Genomic DNA, 25,851 nt, shown 5'->3' on the forward strand with positions numbered 1-25,851 from the left:
CCTTAGTTGCGGCTTGGAAACTGCCCTAAACGATGGTGGTTTCATTTTTAAAAAGTGCAATGCTACCTCTATAGTATTAGTAATGCTACAGTTATGACGGATGGTGACAAGGCCAAGTTTACAGCGTGGTAAGGCCTTTTATTAGGATAACTGACATAAACAAAGTGACTTTAAGGCACATAGCACCTCATCTGAAGACGAGCATGTAGACTTGAAAATGAGCTTCATAGGTGAATCTAATAGAATATTACCGTTCTGTGCAAACTTTATCTCAAAAAGTATAGTCCAATATAACTGTGAGATCCAAAGGGGACAGATGGGTCGGTTGCAGCCATTTAACGTTTCCATTTCTGGCAGCATCTGTGGCAGGGCGCGGGGTGGGGGAGTCCATATTTTGTTTTATTTTTAATCTGAACAGACTCACTGAGAGCTCTGAGGATTTGATCCTTTTTTTGTTATCAGGTATGTAGGCATAAATTTTTCCAGACTGTTCTTAGTTTTATCTTCCTATGAAGCATTGCTGTCTTAATTCTGAGTTTTTGGGCGTTTGGTGAGTCCTTTCAGAACCCTAAGCTCTTTCTCTTCCCACTCTTGCCTGCTTTTCCTAGGCAGTGAGATAGATACTGGTAAAAACAGATATCTGGTAAGGTTATAATTCTTCTCCCTACAACGCCTTTGCCTCTTGCGTATGACTTCACTTGGTTACAGCCACCTGAAATCTCAGAGAGAATAACTGGTTCCCCTGGATGACAGACACTTTCTGTTTTTCATGTGAACTGAAGTCTCTGCTTACCTCTGGGGCAAGCAGATTTCTAAATTATATAAGCAAATAATGAAGACAATTACAGACAGATTTTCTTATGTGCTTGTCTAGAAGGATAATGAAATGAAGAAGGATAATTACATTGAAGTTTTTTTGTCCCATAGGTTTTGCAAAGCATTTTGCTGTGTCAGTTCCTCCTGGACACAGTGTATGCCATCTTGTGGACAAGTCATATTATGTCTGAATCCTTGAGACAAATATTTAAAGATTATGATATTTTGTGTGTGTGTGATAAAATTGCTTAGTTGTGCAATATGTAAAAGAGTATGTATTTGTAGCTCAATGCAAACCATTCCTCTTCGTGGACACTGATTTTTTGTAATTGAAGTTACTTGAGTTTGCTTGGTTCCCTTAATTTTGAGGAAACTGAATTTCTTTTGCTAGGATATGAATCACTTGTTACCACTTGTAAAACTATCAAATGTAAAATTCTTTGCAGTTTTCATCTTAATTAAGTTTAAATCAATAACCTAGAATTATGTTAATCTGAGAGCAAATCAGAAATAATTCTGAGAAACATCTGTCAAAGCAGCATAATTGCTAAATGCCAATAATAATAAAAGAAGAAAATTTTAGAAATTTCCTTCGCTCAAGAATGAAGGCAAAAATATTCTTCGTGTTAGAGACATAACCAACTTGTACAAATATTTCTTATTTGAAATTAATATATCTATATTCTTTATTGACCCGTACTAGTTTATTTGATTCTTTCTTTGTAGAAAGCAAGTGGCAACTCTTAAGACATTCTTTAGTGACTGAAAAGTCCTCTCCAAAAGCAAAAAGGATTTGTTTTACAGGGAAAGCTCTAAAACCTTCAACATTTGTCAAAATATTATGCTTGCCTAATGAGATAATTTCCCTTTTCATGCAGAGATCACAGAGATTGGCAGATCTTGTCTTGTAAAAGTCCTTTAGAGATAGCCCACTGCCTGTTTCTTCTAAAATTTAAAATAAGGCAAGCTTATGGTAAATGTTTCCAAAAACAAGTATTTAAAAGCTAATGCAGAGATGGTTAACAAAAGTAAAGTTTTTGCTGTTAGCTTTAAAGTATGATTCTAATAGGAAAAAGCCTCAAATAAGTTGATCTAACTTGAACTCAATTAGAAGCAATTGTGTATATTAAAAAAGACTAATATAAATTTGATTTCATGAATAAAAATTGCTGGACAAACAAAGTAGTGTCAATCACATGCTGATTAAAGAAACATTAACTTTTATTGTGCTGATAGCTCTGTCTGTCCTCAGGTAGGCAGAGCCATTTCTAGCTTTAGAGTAGATGTTCTTGTTAATCGGTCATGCAGAGAACTGGAAAGGTGGCTGATTTATTAGCTTTCCCACCATTCACATATAACAGAATTATACATATATACAGAATTATAACTACAGAGGTGTAAGCAGCTTCTGGTAATAAATTTGTCACCCCATATTGCCAGGTACCACCAAAGCTGTCAAGGGAGTGGCAAAGCAGATCGGTCAGATGGTTCTACTGTTGAGAGATGCAAATACGGGGAACGTAACTGGTAAGAAAACTCATGACTTACTAAACAAACATCTGGGTCCAAAAGCCAAGTGTTGCAAGTATTTGAAGGTACTAACATCGCCCACCCGTATGACAATAAATGAGGTCATGCACCTTGTGATAATCGTAAGGACCTGTGTGTGATGACCAATGCTGAAAAGTCATTTATGAGCTGGACTAAACCAAGCCATGAATTTGCGAAGAAGCAGTTTATTTTTAGTTACTGTAGATTCTGTTCTGGTTGTGACACAGATCACATGATTTTGCCGCAGGGCAAATTCAGGAGGAGCTGCGCATGCAATCAAGACTTGCAGAATCTATGCATACAGCAGATTAACCAGCTCTCAGAATACCAAAGCGCTCTCAAACATCACGTGAGGGTTTCTAGTTCACTTATTTTTATTACTAGTGTTTGTCTGTAAGGATATTCAATTGTTTACTGATTGCCTTGGTTGTCACAAAGGATTAGTCTGAAAAGACAGAGGATTCATTTCAACTGAGGAGTGTCCTGAATATTTGGCATCCATATGTAACAAGCAATTCAAGGCTGCCAGCAAATTGGTGAAGTGCTTTCTTGTGTAGCAATGGATGATGAGATTGCATTTCACCATAATCAGTCATTGTTTTGGTAAATGGACGTTAATCCTCACATTCGCTATCACTGTTTTAGCTCAGTAGCTGTGACACTTGTGCTGATTTTTGTCCCCAGATGGTAAGCTTCCTGGTTTGCTGCTTCCTGCAGACAAGCAATATCAAGTGACAAGATACGATATGTAATATCTGAGTTTCTGGAACAGGAACTGACACCTTCCCAGCTGAGACTGTTGGCCATTTAAGTTATATATGGACTTGAGAGGTTCACTACAGTGTTTTTAATGAAGGCAGTCCTGCCAGAGGTGGGGAACTGAAACATTAACCATTGTCAAAGCTATTCTTAAAGCATGTAACATGAGTTATAACACCTAGAGATTATAAACCAAGGCAGAATTCAATAGCAATAACTTCACAATTGCCAGAACTGCAGCAAGTATAACTACTGCTAAGTTCAAATGTTTGTTGCAAGAAATGAGAGGGGATGAGAAAACAGGTATTTATTGGCCTCCAGCTTTGTACATAATGTGTGTGGGTGATGTTGGGAACAGAGTTTGAGAAGTGGATATTTGAGGCCTTAAGGAAAGCCTCACTGGATAACTTTGAATTTCAGCAATAAGGTCTTAATCTCTATTTATATTTCTGTATTTCTTGCTTATATCACAGCTAGGTTGTATTAATTCTGGTGTCCAGATGACAGCTGTGTGAAAGATTATTATGTCAGAAATATGCACAAGAGACTACTGTGTCATTCCTTACTCGCTTCAGATCCACAGAGCTGGATTAAAGCGGTTCATTAAAATAAGTCCAGCTGCTGCCTTAAGTAAAACAACAGCACGCTTAAATGTAAGATTTACATCAGTGGTTTCAGTGGTCAGCTACAACACGAGCCAGCAAAGCTGATTCACAGCCAAGACTATATCAAAGCTCGGCCAAACAGTAGGTCAGGCATTATTCTGGAGGAAGGGTGAGAAGATGTGATTTTTGCACCACTTCCTTCAGCAATGGCGTCACAGCAGTTGAAATCATGCTTCAGTTATGTCTATAGGAGAAACAGCTTTATTTAAAAAATCATATCCTTCCTGTACTCTGTCAAGGGAGTGGGAAGATGAATTTGAAGGGTAAATCGTTGGAGAATCATAATTTTTCTGTTTTCTGATGGTGTTATTAGAGAATCCATCAAATAATGGACGACTTAAAATGGCAAATCTGTCCTGATTAAAATGTGAAGCTTTTCTATCATAACTGTTTCTTTTTGGTTGTTTATACTAGGAGAACCATTACTGGCAGTGAATGGTTATTCTCCTTGTAATTCTTTATAGGAAGTGCCAAGTGTTTTGGGAAAAATAAATCTATCATTACCTCTTTTGAGTCCACACTGCTGTGTCACTCTCTAAGGAGATGATATGATGTACATACTTCAACGTTTTGCTGTAGTGTGAAAGTGTTTTGCAATCTGGTGGCCGTTATTAGCAGTTATGATGATCAAATAACACTATGGGAGTTGGTAATTAAGAAGGAAGCAATACTAAAGGAAGGACACTAAAGTATTAATATTTAAGTTTGGATTCATTTAGCTGTTGTCAACCAATTGCAATCCTGGGGGATCATTTGCAGTTTCAGACTTTGAGATGCTACTTCTGTTTCACATAACAAATCCACTAATATTCCAATCTTCTACAAGCATATTACCCCACATATTACGAACTTGCGCATGAAAGAAGTAAGTCTTTTTTCCTTAATGGTCACGCTAAGCAAGGCACATACAGTGAGGAGGGTGCATGCTTGGGAAAGAGGATGGCAGATGTCTAGTACCAGGAGGAGTTGTTGCGATACCTTAAACCAGGAGTTGGTCTCCCCAGGAAGGGGGGCAGTCACTGACCCCACGCTGTGGAGGCAGGGAAGCCCACCTCCATGCATCTTCCCGGCACGCGGATACGCTATAGGGTAAGGAGTTCCCTGCCTGCCAAGATGGCAGTAAATGGGTAGCTGCAGCCTCAAAAGAGAACAGCAGCAGCCAGGAAAAGCTCAGCCTTGAACCTGCCTCACTGGAGATCCCCAGGCAGAAGTGTCCAAGTGGCGGCTGTGAAGGCAGCATGTGGGCTAAAGAGACATGAGAGCAGTTTAAAAGCTCAAAACTTTTTCATCCCATAGGTTTCCAGCACCTTGGGGGGGGTTAGATCACCAGGTGAAGTGTAAAAGACACTGGAATAAAGTGGAAACGAGAAAGAAGATGGTTTTGTGTAAGGCAGCATGTGTCTGAGAGCTGATTTATCTGTCATGAAGGTTTCTCTTGTTTTTTTCCCCTCTACCAGTTCCATATTGGTGTGGAGCAATAGTTTTGTTCTGATACATGAACGTAAGCAATGATGCTGTCAGTCACAGGGTATTTATCTTCACACAGTAGTTTCTGAAAGGAAGGGTATATTTGTGGTCTTTCTGTTCGCTTTTTTTTTTTTCTTTCTTTTATCTTCCCCTGCCTGCTCTGCCACACACAGAATTTATTCCGGGATAATTTAAGTTGAGGTTATTAACTCCCAAATGAACACTGAAAAGCCCCCTTATCACAGCTTTGTTAAAAGCCAAGTGTTTAGAAACCAGCATTCAAGGTAACCCACTTCTTGGCAGCCTTGAAACCCAAGTTCTGCTCTTGTTTCACACAAGTAGACTTCACCATACTTTCAAAGGAATTTGGCGCTTACAATGTCAGCCTCTTCGACAAGTGCACATATTGGTATAGCTGTTTATATCGAACAGGGCTAGTGCTCCCCCAACAGAAACAATACAGCACTGTTACCTAGACCTGTCTCTGCAAGCTGTTAATTACTGCATTGTTAGCTCTGAAGTATTTTGTGATTAGTATTGCTGTAGTAGTACGTGAGAGGAAGTATATTACAGCAGTACTTCGTTTTAATTATTGCAGACATTTTCATGCGCACTCACTGTTAAAAGTAGCTTAGAGAATAAAACTGAAGCTGTCTGCACAGTACAACCCGACAATGCTGAAGTTACTATAGAGTGGGTTTGGAAGCTGATGAAACCCTAAACCCTAAGCTCTGCAAAAGCTTGAGGCTGAAGTGTTTCCTCAGTGTTCCTCTGCCCAACAGGCTTGAGGAGGGCCATGTGGAAGTTGAAATTAATTTCTCCTGCTCTAAAGTTAATTGAGTTAACTTAGAGTAGACAGAATTATTACATGGTAACATTATTCCTTCAAAATGTAGCTCTTGCCTATCCTTCATTACTTTGACTTATGAAGCATTTGGCAGATTTAAATTTTTTTTTTTAATATTTACCAAATCAACTAATATGTTGTCCCAGTCTTTGTTTTATCAAAGCTCTAAGCCCTGACTCCAACCTAAATGAGAACATATTTAAAAACAAAAGTCAATGACAGTATCTTTTTCCTTCCTGATCAAAAAACACCCAGAGAGCCAACCATTGAAAGCCTTGTATAAAACCCCATAGAGTTAGTTAAGGGGACTCTATATCCTACCAGGAGTGCTCAGCAGTCAGAACCTCAGGCAGGATAGCTGTAATTACTCGGTGCTAATGACGGTGCTGTTGCTACTTTAGTAGGGATATGCAAATCGAGTTTTGTGGCTACCAAATACATGTATGCATGCACATACCACCTTTATAAAGCCAGAGTGCCTCGCAAGGGGTGAGTGCGTTTGCTACTGTGCCTAATACGTGTTTTTCCTGCTCTTCACCAGACATTCTCAAAGAGGCTCATACCTTCGCTTAGCCATGCGGTGTCTAAGTGCAGCTAACACCCCAACAGGGAGGCTTTTCTCAGACAGCCAAAATTCCTGTTTTCCTGCTCCCATATACTATGAAGGAGCTGCTTAGGCAATTGAATGTCACCTGGCCAAACCGTGTGCCCAGCTCACGACAGCTATTACTAGTGCTTTGAGGACATCTCAGCAATGTGAACATGCACTTTACACCGAGATGTGTGTCTCTTGTTTTCAGCTTTGAGGCTCGCGGGGTGAACCTCAAAGCTCGTGTCACATGGTTGCTTGGCTAGTCAGAGGGAGAAAGCCTCCCTTGAAGATTACCCGCTGTTAGCTGGAAAGGCAGCAGAAGACCTTCATTTGTACCTGGGACCTGTATAACAGAATATTGATTTACACTCGTGGCACTGATGGTATGTGTATTTTATTACTGGTTAAAGTGCAGGTCAGTTTTAAAGCAGCAAAGCTTGACCAAAGTCACTAGAAATCAAATGACTTAATAGCAGTTTGTACTGCTGTTTTGTGGTGGTGGTTTGTTTGTTTTTTAACTGATGCATTATTACTCATGGCATTGTTAGCTCACCAGTTGGATGTGTTATACAATGCAGGTGACATGATTTGAAATTATCTAGTCTTGTCTTAAATATGTTTTCTAGGAAGTCAGAAGTTTCCAAGTTTGTCTGGAAGTAATCAACAGATGTAGAATCTCTTACTTCTTTAGTCAGTTTGTTCCACTTGCTTATCACCTAACTAATGAAATGGAAAAACAAGACATTATTCTTCATTTTCCCAGTTTTGCCCTCTGAACATAGGTTTTTACTATCCTTTTCTCTCTTAGGTTAAAAAACTCTTTACCATCTGACACTTTCCCCCTATAATCCAGTGAGTGATTTGGGACAATAATTTTCTACACTTGAAGAAATTGTACCATTCCATAATTAAATAGATTCAATACTCAGACTAAATACTGATCTTCATATCAGTATTATTTGATTAAGGAAAACATAAGAAAAACTTGTGCAGTCTACATACTGATTGTTTGGACAAATATGTACAATTAAATTTGTTTAACTTATTTTACTTCCTAGAAAACTTTTATTCAAATTCTTTAGCAGTAACAACCTAGCAGAACAGTATCTGATAATGGAGGGTAAAAGGACAAGAGGGGAAGAGACTATTTTGACTCATTTAAATAATTACATATGAATCCTCTCCAGTTTTGTTAACTTTTTGTCAGTGTTATACACAAAACTACATGAAAAAGAATTTAGCTCATAGGTGAGTTAAATTCTCTATGAGGGTCAGAAAAGATTTAGAATTAGCAAAATCAGTGCTAAGCTCTACCACCTTAATTAAAATTCAAGCTCTGCTTTCTCAGGCAGTCAACATTCCCATGGGCAGAAGCTGAATTTTGATTGAGTACCACCTGACATTGTAAGTGCAAGTAATTTGTTCGTCATCAGTATTGATCCCATCTGGAAGTTCATGCCCTTGGGACTTTGAAGTAGGTTTTCTTCAACCAATTGATGCTTGCAGTAGTGAATTACGTAGAAATTATAATTTTGGATTCTTGGTGTGGTTTGGTTTTGTTCATTATTTTAAACATAAATCTTCAAAAATATTTGGAAGTGTTACAGTTCTAGATGGCACTGCTGTTTGTGTCTTTTTTTTCTTTAACTCCATCAAGTTTACCTGTTTCTCTTTTGAAATATAAATATTGTGAAAAGCAAACCTATGAGTGGCTTAAATTTTAGCTGTTACTGTAGGTTAGGATATTGACTGGCAATTGCAATACCAAAATGAGTGGCTGTATCTTGCTTGTACTAACTGTTCAAATTGTATTTGAGTTCTTGTTCTGTTTGCTTTGCAACTTGAATCGGCCATTGCAACAGTGGAGGAAAAAAACCAAACATTCTTTCAGACTATTTGACTTAATGTATCTACTTTGCTTTCTTTGTAAATCTATGCATGTACATTGATTACTGGTCTGGAACTGCATGCTGGCACAACTCTCCTTGAGTATCTAGTATTATTGAAATGATCAAAACCCATAGAAATTCTTTCCTAGCTTCAACAAATCAGTATATGCAAAATTACAAAAAACAAACAAACTTTTATGTGTGCAAGTCCTATGCTTTCCAGGCAGGAGAAAACTAAGGTGACATTAAGGTTTACTTATTTTACACAGTGAGGGCATATTGCATTGTGGACTATATGTCTAACAGGCTTTTAAATGTACATCAGCATCTAAACAGAGTTTAGTTTCTTTCGGGGAAACTTACTGTTGTAAAAACAAAAGCTAATAAATCTAGCATGCGTTAATTTTTTGGGGCTAAACTAACATCTGCTGGTGTTCTGTAATACAATACATGCAATTAATGTGACGACGAAATATACACAATACTCTGTGTACACTTCCATTGCCGTGTCGCTGGGAGCAGCCCTGTTGATGACTCAGGAGGGTGGAGAAAAGCGTAACAGCCACGCATAGCAGGTGGGGCTGCCTCGCACATCATGCCACTGGACAGGTGACCGCGTGGAGCTCTCGTAGGTACAGCGTACTGCATTCGGGCTTACTTCAAGCTTCTGAAATTGCCATGTGGCCTTTTTTCTTCTCTTATGATTTTTTTTTAAACAAATTATGTTCATAATCTTCAGACAAAATATTCTGATAGGTACACAGCTCCTGGGGCGGAGCAGGAGGGATAATAAAGATTTCTCTTAATTTCCACCTGTGTTTCCTGAAGCACGCAGTGAGTTGGCACTGCCTGTGTCCCCACCCAGTCACTTGGTCTACTGCGGGAAGAGAACTTCTGTGGGTTCCACCGCACAGGCGGCCGCTTCGGGGAAGCGGCACTGGGTTTGCCCTGCTTAACGCAGGCGGGCAGGTTGGCCGGCCACAGCTCGCAGGTGCTGCGGTGGCCCGGCCAGCCACAGACTGGCTAAAGCTGGTGCTTCTTTCACCCAGTGCCAGCCAGCAAAGGACTGGAAAGGGAGGAACTGATGAATGGTGAGATGGGTGGGAAGGACGTGTAGTGAGAGGAAGTACGCTTGTGCACTGGTAAATGGATGCTGACCGCCTGCTGTATTTGGATGCTTGGTAGAAACAGTAGTAGAGCAAAAGGGAGCAATGTTATTGGGGTCCCCAAGGAGGACTAAAAGCTCTAGCACAAGCCAGCCTCTGACTAGATGTAAGCAAAAGGGAGAGCGCAGCACTGGGAGTAAGGCGGCTTTCAGTTGAAGGTCATGCCTTCACCCTGGGAGATGTGTTCAGTCATGGCTTCTATGTCCTGTGGCTTCTAAGCTGCTCATAGCCACCTGGGGAAGGGGAGTTAGTTACGAAGAGAACTATTATCCCAATTTTAGTTAAGCCAGGGCCCCAAAGCCAAAATCACTCATATTTTGCTCCTGAGAAAAATATCGTAATGTATAATGCAATTTCTTGATGAGAATTTATTCACCTGTAAGTCTAGTTCTACTCTCAGGTTCAGATGCTAACCTGTCGGAAGGACTGAATGCTGCTGAATCACACCCCGCCCTTCCCTGCAAATCAGGGGCCTGGGAGTTTTCTTGCTGCCAGAGCCCTCGAACTCCAACATCTGATGAAAACCCCTGATGAATGTCTGTACCTGCAGGCGAGTCAGGAGATTACTGTGACTACAGAGCTCAGCGTTGGGTTTATTGTCACTTGGAGTAAGAGCCCCTTTTGTCCTATGAAACCTGAATCCTGGCTCTGGGATGGGTTTGAATTGAAGCTTTATACATGTTACTTAGGGTGAGGTCCAAGAAAGGATTTAAATACAAAAATAGTACTTGAATGGATTTTAGATGTTTTCAGCCAAAAAAGGCCTAATGCACAATCCCTGCTGAACCCTCGGGAGTTATTGACTCCCTTCAGTCTAAAGTAGATTAAAGCATTTAAATAGTAGGTCCTGCCGACTGGTTCACCTAAACTATAGCGGGTGAAGCAGTCCTTGCTGAATCCCTTTCAGGGATCTGGCCAGTAATTAATTTTCTGTCTTAGCTTTGAGGTGTTGCGTTGGATAGAGGAAGGAGTGACAGACTGTATTTTCCAAAGACCAAATCCGATTTAATTGCCTGTAAGGGCATCTGTTAAAATCACTGTGTCTGTTGCTCGTTTTATTGTTTTCTTGCATGTGGTGGTGTCTGAAATAACTGATCTTGGCAATATAAGGGGTATTGTAGAATTAGGGGAGGGTTTTTTCTCTTGGGCTACGAAATCGCGGCGATTACGGGAAAGCTGAAGCTGACTTGTTTTACTTTCTCGGTCTGAGTGCGTAAGCGCTGCCAAGTGCCCCGGTGCTTGGGACTGGCCGTTTGCCTGTCCCGGGGGCGGGGGCGGCGCGCCTCGCTCGTCTTTGTACTTCCACAGACTTTTTCCCCTCCTTTCATTTTCCTCCGCTCGCAGCCCCGGCCCGCCGGAGAGCGACGAGGCGTTGCCGGTAGGTGCGGGGGGCGGCGGACCGGCCTCCCGCGGCAGCCCCCGCGGGCACCCGCTCGCAGTTCTCGGGGGAAGGGGAGGAGGAAGGCGAGGGTCGGGACGGGACGGGACGGGACAAGCCCTCCGGGACGGTGGCCTCGCCCGAGCGGAGAGGAGGGCAGGCAGGCGCCCGCTGCGGAGCGGTAAGGGCCGCGGAGCCGCTGCGGGCGACGCTGGGCGCGCCGGGCTCTGTCGCGCCGCCCGGAGCCTGGCTGCGGCCGGACGGGACCCGCTGCCGGGGGGAGAGGGGAGAGCTTCGCTCTACTGCCGGGGCCGCTTTCGGGGGGCGCAGCGCCGGCCGCCGCTCCCGGGCCCGAGCTCTGTCTTTCCCGGGGCCGCTCCCAGCCCTGCCGCGGCGCCCAGGCAGGGCCGGGCAGACCCGGCCCCGGCCGCGGCCCGGCGGCGGGGTGGGGCAGCTGCCTCGACTCTCGGCGGGCCGGTCGCGCCGCGCAGGAGCCGCTGGGGCTGCGCGGCGCCGGCGGGACGGTCAGGAGACGGCCCGGGAGAGGATTATTCCGAGGCTGTTGATTGCTCGGTCGGAGAAACGCGCTAAACGTCTGTAACCTCTCCTGCCGGGGAGAACACACCGTGTGGTACCGTTCCTGTTTTGTCAGAATAAAATTCAGGTGACCCGAGTGGCATTGGTTGTCTTACTAAAATAATAATATGTCAACGTCTTACTTGTAATTATTACTGCATTTTATTTTCTCACGAGTGCCTGAGAAGTTCACACGACTTCAAAAGAATATTTCTCAGCAGGTTGGTAAACTAGGAAGTTATTGTCCAGCGTTCAGACAGCCAAGATGGTGGCCCAAGCAAGTGCTGTGTTACTGCTTGCTGCTGTGTGCTGCAAAAATCCCGAGTGCTCTGATAAACCTGTATATCCAGCCTGATTGTTTAAAAAAAAGATTAGCCTTCAACCTGGGTTTCATTCCGGGTGCTGCTCTGATCAGCAGCTGTCTTAAACTCTGCTGTGCCGGGAGCCCCGGTAATTCCCTGAGGTGCTGGAGAGCAATTTGGGATTTCTAGTGAAGAGGACTGAGTAGGAATCGTTTAAGGGATTAAATTGTGTCAAATTTTAGCAAGAGATAGATTACGGGGAGGGCAACAGCATATTTGCTTGGCCAAGCAGTGTTAGGAAAGCTGTATTTATAAGCAATTCTTTTCCATTGACTGCTTTTGGGGGTGTGTGGGGGGGGGGGTGTTGGTTTTTTTTTTTAATACCAAGCAGAGGGGTGGGTTATTACCTTCTCTTTTTCTTGTCCCCAGGCTAATCTTCAAGTAGTGCCCAGGATTGTGAGACACATCTTTGCACTGGCTGTATGAAGCAGTAGTTCAAATATGTCTTCAAAGCTGACCTTTAAAGCAGAAGGGACATTAGCAAAATTAAGTTGAAAAGCTGAAGTTGTGGTTACCTCCACAATATTCAGTATTTTGAAGAGGTTGTGTTGTAGTCCTGATGTCATCTTGTTCTTTATTAGTAATTTCTGTTTTGACAGATAACTTGAAGGGACTGATACTTGTTTTTATTTTTATACCATCCACTGTAGTACTTGGTAAATGTTATCTCTGCTTCAGATTTGAAACTTTAAAATTAAAATAAGAAAAGGAAGGCATAGGAGAGGTGGTTGCCATGCCAGGGGTGCTGCCAAATGCTGTGAAGACCTGAGACCTGTTTGCATCTGTCTTTAGGAAGCGGGGGGGGAGGAGAAGTGGAAAAAGCAGTAAAAACATAGCAGTCATTTTTAAATTGAACCAGCTGTCCAAAACTAGTCAGTGGTAAGAAATGAAAAACGCAACATAATTTAAAAATGAGTATTGAATGTTAAATATCAAGACTAGAAGTATTCATGCTGGAAGTATGATCATGACCATTTTGAAATCTATGAAAGGGTGTTGATTTCTTAGAACTTGCTCTTAGTAAAGCAGAGGTGAAGGTGGTCTTCAGTCATGCAGTGTGTGCGCAGAGCTGTGTCGTGGTTCAACCCCAGCCGGCACCACACAGCTGCTCGCTCACTCCCCTGCCAGCGGGATGCGGGGAAGAGACTTGGAAGGGTAGAAGTGAGAAAAGTCATGGGCTGAGATAAGAACAGTTTAATAGGTGAAATAATAATAATTGTAATGAAAAGGAAAATAACAGAAATAAAACCCAAGAAAGACAAGTGATGCAAATGAAAACAATTGCTCACCACCAACTGACCGATGCCCAGCCAGGCCCTGAGCAGTGGCCCCCCGCCAACCTTTGCCTAGTTATATTGCTGAGCATGATGTCATATGGTCTGGGATATCCCTCTGGTCAGCTGGGGTCAGCTGTCCTGCTGTGTCCCCTGTGTCCCCTCCCAGCTGCTTGTGCACCCCCAGCCAAAACCAGCACACTGACTGCGGGCAGTTGGTCAGCATTCAGCTCTGTAGTTTAGTCACAAGGGGAAACTTTTCTTTTTCTAAAGAAAACAGGAGGTCAGTGGTTATTAAAAAAATATCTGTGGAATATTTGATACGACAGATATCGTTAAAAAAAACTTAGTGAGTTCAGTCGTCTTTGACTGCTGTCTTGTTACCTCTTCAGTCTGCCAGAGCTGCAGTGTGAGTATGAGAATGGTGTGAAAGAGCAATGCCTGTCCTCAGGGAAGTGATGGCTTACCACAGTTAACTGTTCCGGCATACACACTGCGCCTGTAGCCACGTCTGTCCTTCTGTACCAGCTCCTGTGTTTGTCCTAGCTACGTGGCTACTGTAAAACCCACACTGGACTGAGTACACAATTCCCTTTCTAATAAACCTGTCTGCATTTCTGCTTAGTCTACTGGGAAGACCGTGGGACTACTGAAATGTGTAAATGTTAGTAGTGTTTATATTACTGTGCCTTCAGTGCAGCAGATTAGTCCTGTGTAAGCTGGAAGAGTGAACAAACTTGTGACAAGTTCTTTATAGAAATGTTTATGGACTTCACTGAAATCCCGATGAAAGCTGTAAGGAAGGCAGTTGGCAGTATTTCGGAGACTTTGCCGCACTCCAGGAAAGCGAACAGGCTTGTGCTGTTGTTGGGAAGCTTGTGTGCTGGGTCTTAGACATACTTTGTGGGGGTGGAGTGACTCCAGCCCTAATCGCATACGTAAGCCTGAAGTTCTTTTTCTTTGCCTGTTGTCTTTTGTACCTGTGAAATTCATTGTAGGCATCTTTTGGGTGTTGAAAGGGCTTTTTGACTTGAGAGACATGGTCAGTTAAAGTGTAGAATCAAGAGATGCTATCTGAGGCCTATTTTAAAACTTTGAAGAATGACTGTGGAAACATGTACAGGTTGGAGAAGAGCAATCATGGATTACAAATTAACTTGTTTATGTTGTTTAGAAGTACTGCTTGCTTTCTTTTGAGTTTGCAGTCTGGAGATGTGTGTCCACAGAGCCTTATCCTTGTAGCTGAAGGTTTAAGGGAGACATTTTTGGATGGTAAGTGAGGGAGAGGCTGAATAAATAGCTTACCAGCACGGGAACCAACAACAATTTTAGATCGCTTTTTTCTCTTTTTGGTATGCGGACAGGTGTGTAGGTGGTATATATATGATAAGGAAAGTAAGTACTGGCTACTGACTCAGCAGAGGAGTTGGCCCACGCGGCTGCAGAGGCACCAAGAGTGTCTGGCTGCGTAACTGAACTCTGCGCTCGCTCAGCTGGTGCGTGGTGGGGGTTGATTATTCCGAGGTACAGTGTGGAAAGGAAAAGATGGGTGATCCTGGAGGGCAGCAGTGTTGACATGGACAGATACAGACGTGAGTGGTGAGGAGGTAACACGGACATTGTAAGACCAGCAGAGGTTTACCAGACAGGAGGCAGTGGTTGAGAACTCTAGTTGAGAAGATATTGTAGTAGAAGTATGTGAGATAAACATCAGAATATATAACTGTTTAAAGGATGATGTAGACACAAGAGAAGCTTTTTATGAGTTAATGCTAAAACTTACTGCTAAGTTTGGAACCATGATAGACTGGAGTTTCTTAGAGCATTTCACAAAAAAAGCAAGAAAATCAAGCTTGTCTTAAATTCCCTGAAATTCCTATGTTCTCAGAAAGATATATTTACATTATTGCTTGTGAAGTAAGGAAAAATAATAATAAAATGTAAAGTGCACTAATAAAACCGAGCTTCCTTTTGATATCAAGATACTGATCCAGAATCTGCATTCTACTAGGTGTACAACAGTACTTGTGGCACAAGAAGTATTTAATAGCCATACAGTTCCTATTGTTGCTGCCAGTCTCTGTACTTGGAATGAATTAGTGCTTCTCTGACCTTAACCAAGCTGGCAGCAATGGAGACAGCCTGGCAATTAAGGCAGTTTGTCCTCAGTGAAGATGTCATTAAAGCAAATGAATTTGTTTTATTTACATCATGACTGGTATCTCTTGGGTCAGTTTTGTCATAACTTAGTATTTAGTCTTTAGCGTATGGATAAAAATGGAACTGGACATTGTAATCTTTCTAGTGCAGTAATGTAACTTCTGTTTTCTGGGTTATTATATAGTAATTTAGGTTGAACAAGGGATCTCCGACGTCATTTGGATCAGCCACCTGCTTAGGACCTACTTAGGTGAAGTTGTTCAAGGCCCCTTGACTTTGTATTCTGTTATAGCTGTCTATTCCAAAGTGTGTTTCCTACTTCTGTTCTTGTTACGGAATTATTTATAGCCAGCTACGGTGCTGATGGGGAAATTCTGCATTATTATCTGGCTCGTTCACTGTACCTTTTGTTTGCTTCTGGGAAAAACTGTCCAGTCTTCTGTTTCCTTCCAACTAATCCATTCTTTGCCCTTGTGTGTGTTGCCTACAGATTCTGCTGTTATTCCCAGTGGGTGTTTTCCTGGACTTAAAAGATCAGATACCACAGTCGTCTCTAGCCAGCAACTTTCTGCTGTGTGCAACAAACGTGCAAAAATCAAGTAAGTCAAACCTCTCTTTTTTTTTTTTTTTTTTTTTTTTTTGAAATGCCTGAGACTTTTTTGTCTCTGTTTCTCTCCACCCAGTGCGGTCTGTGCTGTACTCTGCACTTTGAAGCCTGCTTAGGTAATGTTTCTCAAGTTGAGGTGCATAACATCTTGGAATAAGCTTGGACAGTGGGGATATGTGAAGGATGTTATATCCAGGAGAAGGTAGCTGGGCTGGGAACAGAGCAGCAGGAGTGATGAATCTTGCAGGAGTTTCTGAGACAAGCTGCAAGCTTTCAGGTTTGGATGGCAATGGCAGGGAGACAGTGGCTTGGCTCTGCTCCTGGCAGCCATGCACATCTTCTGATTTTGTTTTCAGTGCTGTCTACTCCATTGCTCAGCTGAAGGCCATCACACTCCATGCTGTTTTGCATCCTTCCTCTGGCCCCATTTCTCCTGCCAACTCCTCTGCTGTGGTCCCAACAGGTAGTGCCGAGCACTCTGTCTTCATCTGGGCAGAAGCTAGTATGTCCCTGCTTGAGATCCGCTGTCTTGCACCCAAACGTGAATGACCAAATTTATGTATTTCTTGTTTCTTTTCATCCAATGTATATACCAGTCAATAAAAGTCCCTGTAAAAATGGAAACTGCTAAGAAATCTAAGAAAATAATCACTTCTCATGCTCTTATAAAACGTATGCCTTCTTGATGATATTGTCACCTTGTTCATCACTTGGATAGCCAGATATAGGCTTACTTTATTTTCATGTCCTTGCCTTGTCTTGCATGGCATCTTTGCTAGTGTGTTGTACCTCTAAGTAAAAATTCTCTGGAAAGCAATTTGATGTAATGCATTCAGGTAAACTCACATTCAGCAATATTCCTTACAGTGGAAGATAAAAAATAAACCATGTACTTCTTTTCTAAGTCACCCTAATACATGTGTGTAACAGAAATGTCCCTCCTCTTGCTGAGAGTGCATTTGTATTGATTCTGAGGTTTGGAATGATGCTCTATGAAAGTAAAAACAGATGGGCTGAGATGTTGGGTCTGGTTTCATGATCTGCTTACATTCCCTCACATGAATGTTGTTGCCATCTCCCCTTGTACCACTAGCATTTATGCTATTGTGTGGCTGGTGAGACTAAGGAACCGATATGGCTGAAAACTCACTCCATAGTGGTAGGCAGCCAAAGTGGCAATCTTCCATTCTTAGAAGAGCAGTGCTTGCTGTTGCATTAAAAACAGGTGCTATGCTCAGGTTTGGGTGGACAGGGAGAGAGGGATGAGTACAGTTTCCTCCATCTTCTCCAGCCTCCCAGGAGCAACACTTCTGTGCATAAGTTTCTCCTTGTGTGGTGTGTTAGTGTGAGGACTGTGCAAACCTGGTTTTTTTTTCTCCACTGCTGATACGGGGCAGAGAGATCATCTACCCACAGTTATCCTTGAGGTCCTGTTGCTGCTGTTACCTGTGTGGTGCTGTGGAATCCATTTCTACTAGACTCTTGTGCAGGTCAAGAAAGCAGCTGGGATTAAAAAAAATTGTTGCCTAATAATTCATCTGTAATTTTTAGGTAAAGTGTGAATGACTTGACTTACCTTTCCACTTTTGACTTGTTCCCCCTCCTGGTTTTTTTTCTGTTTGTCCTTGGGCAAAAGGTATTTCCCTGCATTCTTAGAACACGCGTTTGCATCCTTCCTTCAGAAAAAGGCTGCGGTTTTAAACTACATAATGTTGACATACCAATCTGGGCAATATAAAGAATTCTTTTAAGATGGGAGATGCATCCTATGGTGAGAAAGTGTTAATATATGTTCAGTTTTGGGTGTGGAGAGGACAATTTGTGGTTATGGTAATCATCACTAGGTGAAAATGCATGAAAGGCATGTGAGCCAGATTCTGACCCTGACTGGTCTGTATCATGAATGGAGTGTGAGGAGGGAAGGGGAAAGTGACTGCAGCCCTGTAGCTTTCTGCAGCTCTGTATTGTGGAGCACGACACAGATAACGGCATCCTAACATTCTTGCAGTATATCTGCCCCTTGGGAGGAAGGGAATTCTGAATACGTTTCCCCTTCTAGAACAGATAATGGCCTAAGTGTGAATATGTATTATTTGGCAGATGTAGCAGGTATAGGTTATCACAGGGCAACCTTTTGTTTTGGGCATGTTAAGCAAGACCTATATAGCTTCTGGACTGTGATAAACGTGTTCGTTTTCTTATTTTCCCCGTAATGCCTGTATTCATCTTGATGAAGAAGATCAGAATAGGAGTCTTCCTCTCCTACACTAGGTTTTAACAGTTTGATACTTCACTTAGCATTCTGAAGAAAGTGCCCAACTTTAGAGACTCATGTTGTGGGAAGGTGTACTGAGGAATGCTATGCAGCTCTTTAAAAAAAAAACAACCCTGTGTAAGTCATAATGTATATTTTAATTCATTACATAAACATTATTGGACAGTTGCCTGATGAGATACAACCCTGCTGAATCCCTTTGCAGTGTGTAGCTGCCTCTGAGCACACTTCTAGTTTAAAGTTGGAGTTTTATCTTGGATGATTTTAGTCAGATGCAAGCCCTGAAGCCCATGATAGAAAGCTGTGAGAATCTTGGGTTTATAATGAATGCTTGGTTAATAAGTTCTTCAGATAAGTTACGTTGAGGTTCTGATTCACTTAATTCACTTTCTCCAATAGCAAGATAAAAGGGAAGTTTAGCCAGGTGTTGCGCCTTTTTTTTCAGGTACAGCCTGCAAATTCTCTTGCTGTCTTTAAAACTGGCAGTTCTGGGTATGGAGCAAATGCAGACCCTGCTGCTGGTTTCAGATTGCTGCATGGAGTTTGAGTTTAGGAATTAAAATGGTGGGGGAGCGTTTCAATTAGCTGAAATACGATTTTGCAAAATGCAGAACCCTGCAAAAACTACTGCGTGCCACTGAGTTTCATGAAGTATTCAACAGGTTCAAAAGGCTTCTATTCCCCAAAATTCATTTGGCTTTAGTGCAGTTGTAAAAGTGACATAGAGCTGTGCTGCACTCTTCATTGGAAAGAAGGGTATCCGTGCATCCTTCTGTCAGTAGAATTTGTTACTTGTCTTCCTGATCTGCAGCTAGCATAAGTAATTCATCTGGTTTTGTTTCAATATAGTGGTTTGTGAATGCTGTGGCTTTCACCAGCCTTTTCCCTCTCTTTATCCTGACTTTGTTCTGTATGTACAGCAATAGACCTCTGCAGAAAGGAATGAACTGGAAGGATGTTTTGCCCCATGCTGATGTTGATGTGCTTATGAAGGAAATGATTTGGGCTGAGAAAAGTGCTCTGAGCATTAAGTACTTGTGATTCTTTCTCTTGAGCAAATGAACAAAAAAGAAAAATCTGGAGAAGGGAGCTGGTGCTTTTGCTGCTTTATTAATTCTTCTCTGGAGTCTAATGACTCATCTGCCCAAAGTTAGAGTGCAGCCGGGCGCAGTGAGTCAATGTCCACCTTACCAGTGCGTACCTGGAATACAAGAGGTTTTTTATAAAGAGCAGAAGAATGACGTGGGATGGGTAGCTGAAGCCATTGGTCTTTATCTTACCACATGCATTTCTAAAGACTCAAAGCAAAAGACTAGTGAGAGTCTGGGAAGGGAAGCCAGAACTGCTCAGTTCTTCTCTCTGCTTTAGTGGCATTTGGATCTGAAACTTCCAGATGTGAATGGAAACTTCTTGTGTATCAGTGTAAAAGGCTGCCTGGTTTTGCATTTAGTGTGCTTGTTGGTCTTTCAGTGTTTTCATATCCTGGTTTGAGATAGCTTTAATGTTGCCTGATGGTTTGCATACATGCTACCTCCTAACTTTTTGGTGTACTTGACTTCCCTGTTACCTTTACCTGTCTTATCCTGTGTCTTTTCTTGCAGTCTGGTACTAGTCGCTGAACAGTCTTCCCTTTTGAATTATTTGGGAGCAGCATTGGAGAGCCGCTTTTCAGAAGACGAAACTTGTGGGTTCAGTTTCTGCTTCTGCCATCAGCTTGCTTTTGTGCCTCTTTATCTTTCAGTTAGTAAATTGCTGCTGTTTCGCAAGTAGCTGGGTACAGTTTGTTAAGGTGTTGAAAAGTCAAGTCTTCCATATCCTACACGGACGCTTCAGATTCTGCATCACTTTTTATATGATCTGGGGTTGGTTTGTAATATTAATCTTTTGTCCTCTTTGTAATCAGGCATTATGCGTTAGTTGCTCTTCCCAGACATGTCTGTATCAGTGGTGTTTTATATAAGACTGTATCTGTAAAACATACTGTGATTAAAGTTCTAAGCTGCTCTGTACCTGTTTGCAGGGAGCAAAGTGCAAAAGGAAACTATGGAAAGTCTATTAGTGTCTTGCTCAATTTGTCTAGTGCTTAAGTACCCTTATTAAGAGACATAGGGAAAAGCTTATTATTCTAAAATTTTTCTTACTGTTTTCTTTAAAGTTTACTCTCAGAGGAGTTTGTTTAGTGCTTTGTCATTGCTACCTGTCTGTCTTCATTATTCTCTCTGGTCTTTTGAAACTAAAGAAACTCAATTTCTTTGGCTTTTTCTCAGAAGTCCTCTTTTCTAGCCTTTATGATTGCTCTTGGTGCTTTTCTTTGGAATCAGTTCAGCTGTTTGTTTCTTAGATACTGTACTCCCATGGGGGCTTTCTCAGAGCAGCAGAACTTTTTCAGCTGTTGTACGGACGCTGCTTTTGCTTACGCATCCCTGTGTGGTGTTTGCCATTTTCATGGCACTGTCAGCTTATACTCAGCTTTTGGTCTTCTAGATCTGCTGGATCCTTCTTTGCAACCCAGCTGCCAAAGTGATCAGTTCTTCTGAATGAAGAATGTGATATATTTACTGGGTGATAGGTGGAAAGAGGTGCATTTTAAACAGTACAAAAAGCGAGATTTTAGGAGACCAATGGAAAAAGGGGGTTAGTTAGGCAGTTCTTTCATAGCTCACTAATAGTAGGACTCCACATCTTAATTTAGAAGTCCAGGATGCTTTGACCTTGGGGTGGCTGTTACACAAGTGCCTTGAAATGGTGATGATGAGATCCTTTTTCAGAATAGGCAGTGGAAAAGTTCCAGATCTGTGCACAAAATAGCTACATTCTTTCCTGGGATGAATCCTGTTGATGCATTTGGTTGTTAAACTGGTGCTTTTAAGCATTACAATATACTGAAAAAGGCAAACAAATTCTGGACTTCATCTGCACACGTAAACAAAATGGAATGAGGTAATCTGGCAGAAGGTAGTTCTAGATGCATAGTTTCACAACAGTTATCTCTACTTTGGAATAATAAATTCTCTGCTAAAGTAATTATTCTAAGTTCAAAGTAAAAGGGTTATTCAGGCCACTGTGTGGGAAACTATTGTGCAAATAGGTCATTGCACAATAGTTGTAAGTTCGTTCTCCACTGACTGTTGCTCCTCCGCTGTCTGCTGTGACTATGTATTGATTTCAGTGTGAAAGAAATTGTGACCTTCCATTTTCTCAGGAAATAAATTCTCAAAAGTAATTTTACAGTTTAAGGGTTAGCCAGGTTTTATACTGAGATTTCCCCCACCTCGCCCTTGTTTTCTGGGCCAGAAAGCCAGCAAGGTCTTCATGCACAATGTTACTCTCTCTGATTCTTCGCTTTTCTTTTCCTTGTCCGTCTGTGTAGTGACTCTGTGTATTGAGCAGTCAAGTTACAGCATACTTCCTGGATTGTAAAAATCCACAGCATAGCTTGTGAGGAAAGGATTGTTCACTGGTTGTCCTTGAGAGTTTAACCAGATCTAAACTCTGATCTTTAATGTTCAGCTTTGAATCAGCTTTTTTGGGAGGAAATGTCATTTTTGTATAAGGTAGAAAAGGAAGTTGGGCTGCGAACCTTGCCAATATTTTTCTGAAGCAAGTGACTACCAAGTTAGTCAAGTTGTGTGTATTTAGGTCCTGTTATTACCGTGCAATGCAGTGGTGTTCCAAGCTGTGATATGGACAGTGGGGAGAATTGTTGAGCTTGAAATGCCTGGCGTCTCGCACCTCAAGACACTGCGTTTATGCAGCAAGCTACTGTTTTCAAAGCAACAAGCTTTGAAAATAAAAATACCCACAACAATATAGCATTATTTCTTAACGTACTTTTTTGTTCCTTTTTTTTTCTTCCTCATCGGTGCAATTTCTCTTAATCCTTTTATTCATACTAGTGCTGTGGTTAATTATAGCTTCTATATTACTATAAGAATATAGAATTAATATTCTAAGTACAGGTTGCCCTTCGCAAATAATACTGAGTGAAAAGACTTGTGCGTATACAGAGGGATCAAATGTACAACAACAGAGAATGCAGTATGGTTCTCAGAGCTGTCTGATGGTCCTTAGATGGAAGAGAAGAAGGAAGATGCTTAATCAGCGTTGATGCCATGAGGGATTGTTCAACACAGAAATTGGTGGGCAGAGTATAGGAAGTGGGTAGGCAGGGAGAAAGAGGAAGTCTGCATTGAAATCACAATCATTTCTTTCCACTTTGGGATGTTAGCATTGTTAAACTCTGTAATGAAATAACATTTGGTGGAGGAAAGTCGCATTAACAAACTCATTGAACCTTTGGTAAGCAGCAAAAATGGCAACCTTAGGCTTATTTGAGCTTTGAGTTGAGTTGGATGTACTTAATTGTTTGGGGTTTCTTTTTCCTTCAATATAAATGTTCTGGTTTTTTTTAATTTCAAACTGCAGCAGAGACAAATAGCCTTTTTAAAATATTTGAGCTTCATCACAAACCAGGCTCATGTTAGCAACTACCATGTGGCCTATCATGCTGTTTGATTTTTTTTCAGGAGAGCTGGAGGGGGAATGGATCTGAAATACTGTTCTTGAAATTGCCAGATAGCTTAGTATACTAATAACGATGCCCCAAGTCCCTGTTTTAGCATTTTTAACTTATAAAGGAAGAATTGGGGGTGGGGGGGAAACAAACAAACAAAAAACAACAAAAAAACCCCACTACAAACCAAAAAAACCCAAAACAAACACCCCCCCCCAACAAAACCCAAAAAAACCTATCCTGTGAAAAGGAAGAGTGAATGAAAGAACAACAACAATGAAATCAAAATTAACATTTAATACTATCAGAAACAAATAACAGTCAATAAATTCTATGCTGGTAAAGGTGCATTTTAATTTAGTTATCTTCTTGCTTTCTGAGTAGAGAGCCTAATTAATTGTCACTTGCCCTCAATAAATAATGTCTTTTGTTATAATTTTCTTTCTATTATGTTTTAGATACAATGTCTGCTCCAAGTGGCATCCCTGTCCCATCTGCACCACCTTCTTATGAGGAAACAACAGGAATCAATGTGAGCTATCCTCACCCCTATCCTGTCCCAGAATCTGGCCAGAAACCAGATGGGAAGGGAATGAGCCCTCCCCCGTACATGGGACAGCCAGCACCAGTGAATAATCCCGGTAAGCCTGAAAAACTACCGTACCTCACGTTAAGGAGGTGTCAAGTAGCTATGTAATAGATGCTGTGCAGAAGATTAAAGATCGGGGTTCACAGATGTTCCCAACCTTCCAAAAAATATTTTTGAAGGGAATAAGGTGCATCAATTCTTGTGAGTCCTTTAATGTGCACTAATATCAATAACATCATTTGGCTTTCTGCAGTCTTTAATGCAGACTTATTCTTAAGACAGTGTGTTTCTGCATTAGGAAATGCCATGGTGATTTCTCTTTGTCATTGAGTATTTCATTGCTCTGAGTTTCAAATATTTCATAGTAGCTGGTTCTAGCTCAGAGGAAGTTAATTAAACTATCCTTTTTTCCTTATTTACCCATTGAGTAAACAACATCTTTCTCTGCTCAGTTACAGTTCAGACGGTGTACGTGCAGCACCCAGTAGTATTTTATGACCGCCCAGTTCAGATGTGCTGCCCTTCCTGTAACCAGATGATAGTGACACGTCTCTCATATGACTCGGGAGCTTTGACTTGGCTGTCATGTGGTGGCCTCTGCCTGCTGGGGTAGGTTGATTCCAATTTGCACTTTATTCTTCTCTTCTTACATGACCTTTTATAGCTCTAAGGAGTAACGAAGCTCTTGGCTTTGTTGCTTTCTCGTTCTGTGGTTTGAATAGTGTACATCTGCATTTCAGTCCTGTAGGACCTTAAGGCTGCTCTAGAACGCTAGAATGATGGGCTCCATTGCCATGTGTGTTCTTCCTAAAGCCTCATGACACCAGTTTTACTGATGGCTTTCGCAGGAAATATATTTTACCTTCTTGTGTATGTAACAAGTGGTAAAATGTTGTTTTTGTTTTTTTTTTTTTTTCTGTACAGGTGTATAGCTGGCTGCTGCTTAATTCCCTTCTGCATTGATGCCCTAAAGGATGTGGATCACACCTGTCCGAACTGCAGTGCTCTTGTTGGCTCTTACAAACGTTTATAGGCAGTGTTTAAACATTGATAATTGACTAAGTTGGTTAGGACCTCTACAAGCCCTTTCTGAAGCTTCATGGAGACTTCTGGTTGTTCCTGTGCATTCTGTCACTGGAAACCAATCAAAAGTAATGTTTATTGCTAGATTGTTTGAATAAGAATTTGCTTGAGGAGATTCTGACTTAGGTCTGTAAAAAGTATATGTAATCTTTATGGGCCACTCAGTCCAGCACCAGTTGATCGCAACTAAATGTTTTCCCTTTCTGCTTTATGCAAAACAGGTTGATGATGTTCTTCAGTTAATCTTGTCTCAGTCATGTTGCACACTGGTGTGCTTGCTTACAGTCTCAGCACAGACCAAGAGGAGAATGTCTATGGAGACCTATATAGTCTCATGCTTGGTGTTGATGCTTTTGCGACAGCATTGTTTACAAACCGGCAGGGAGTTGCTTGCCTTTGGGAAAGGTGCCCCTCTGCCAAAAGAAGTGATTTGTTGGCATCTTTTCATGAGCACTAAAATTCACTTTAAAACTTTCTTAGTTGAAAGAGAACCAAACCTAAAGGCTTCTTCCTTCTTGGAGGCTGCTTTACCAAATGGATAACTCAGGTTATTGTGCATCAATAGTGATTCAATCTGGTGCCTGAATTTCCTTGCCAGTTTTAAGTCTAGTCATATCTCTACTCTGCAGTAAAGATGTTCCTACAGGAATTTTTAATAGATATTTTTTCAGACTTTTTTGTTTGGTTGGATTTTTTTACTGCTGATTTATAAATCTGTGAAGTGTTTTCTCTCTACTCCAGTGGAAATGCCTGTAGAGCCTTGGTTATAGACTTGGAAGACTTCCTTTTGCATTTATGTAAGTCAACTAATAGATCATAAACAAACCTCAGCCTTATCTTAAGGCTTGAATTCCGTCTGCAAAACACATACAGGATCTGTGCTGTTAATTTGTTTGTTAATTACTGTTTCTTCATTGAGAAGGTAACATGTTTGTTAAGGAGTTTCTCTGATGATTATTTACATTTGTACTCTGATTTTTCTAAATGAAAGAGAAGGTCTGTTTTCAGAAACTTAAGCTGGATACGCTTACTTAAGACGATGATCACAAAAAATTAGGGAATGAGGCTCTGAAGGTTCAAGTATCTTACTATGTCATAAGCAGCAGACTTGGTCCAGATAAATTCTTCATGCATTTGAATGATACCTGTCTAGAAGAGGCAGACAGGTGTTTAAACAAGGCTATGATGCTAACACTGTATTAATCTCTGTAAAAGTAAAAAGCTAAAGTAAATACAAATGAAAAAAAAATACTGCATGTACTGTTCTTGCCAAATGTGCCTT

At 41.4% G+C, this 25,851-nt stretch overlaps 1 protein-coding gene across 1 annotated transcript; it reads left to right on the forward strand.

Annotated features, from left to right (window-relative positions):
* Nucleotides 1–22,531: 22,531 nt before the first annotated feature.
* Nucleotides 22,532–24,946, forward strand: LITAF (lipopolysaccharide induced TNF factor). The gene is made up of 3 exons (XM_082006536.1): nucleotides 22,532–23,538; nucleotides 23,939–24,095; nucleotides 24,411–24,946. Exons 1-3 carry the CDS (start codon nucleotides 23,361–23,363, stop codon nucleotides 24,517–24,519), a joined length of 444 nt encoding a protein of 147 aa, XP_081862662.1. The 5' UTR covers nucleotides 22,532–23,360; the 3' UTR covers nucleotides 24,520–24,946.
* The last annotated feature ends 905 nt before the right edge of the window (nucleotides 24,947–25,851 follow it).

The sequence above is a fragment of the Phaethon aethereus genome, assembly GCF_964289735.1.
Source record: "Phaethon aethereus genome assembly, chromosome: 15".
Lineage (NCBI taxonomy): Eukaryota > Metazoa > Chordata > Aves > Phaethontiformes > Phaethontidae > Phaethon > Phaethon aethereus.

What these genes read in the sequence shown, in the direction of transcription:
- LITAF (XM_082006536.1), top strand. Translation starts at nt 23,361, where the DNA reads ATGTCTGCTCCAAGTGGCATCCCTGTCCCATCTGCACCACCTTCTTAT. An exon ending in AGCACCAGTGAATAATCCCG is followed by an intron (nt 23,539 to 23,938) that starts GTAAGCCTGAAA and finishes TTCTCTGCTCAG; the next exon opens with TTACAGTTCAGACGGTGTAC. An exon ending in GGTGGCCTCTGCCTGCTGGG is followed by an intron (nt 24,096 to 24,410) that starts GTAGGTTGATTC and finishes TTTTCTGTACAG; the next exon opens with GTGTATAGCTGGCTGCTGCT.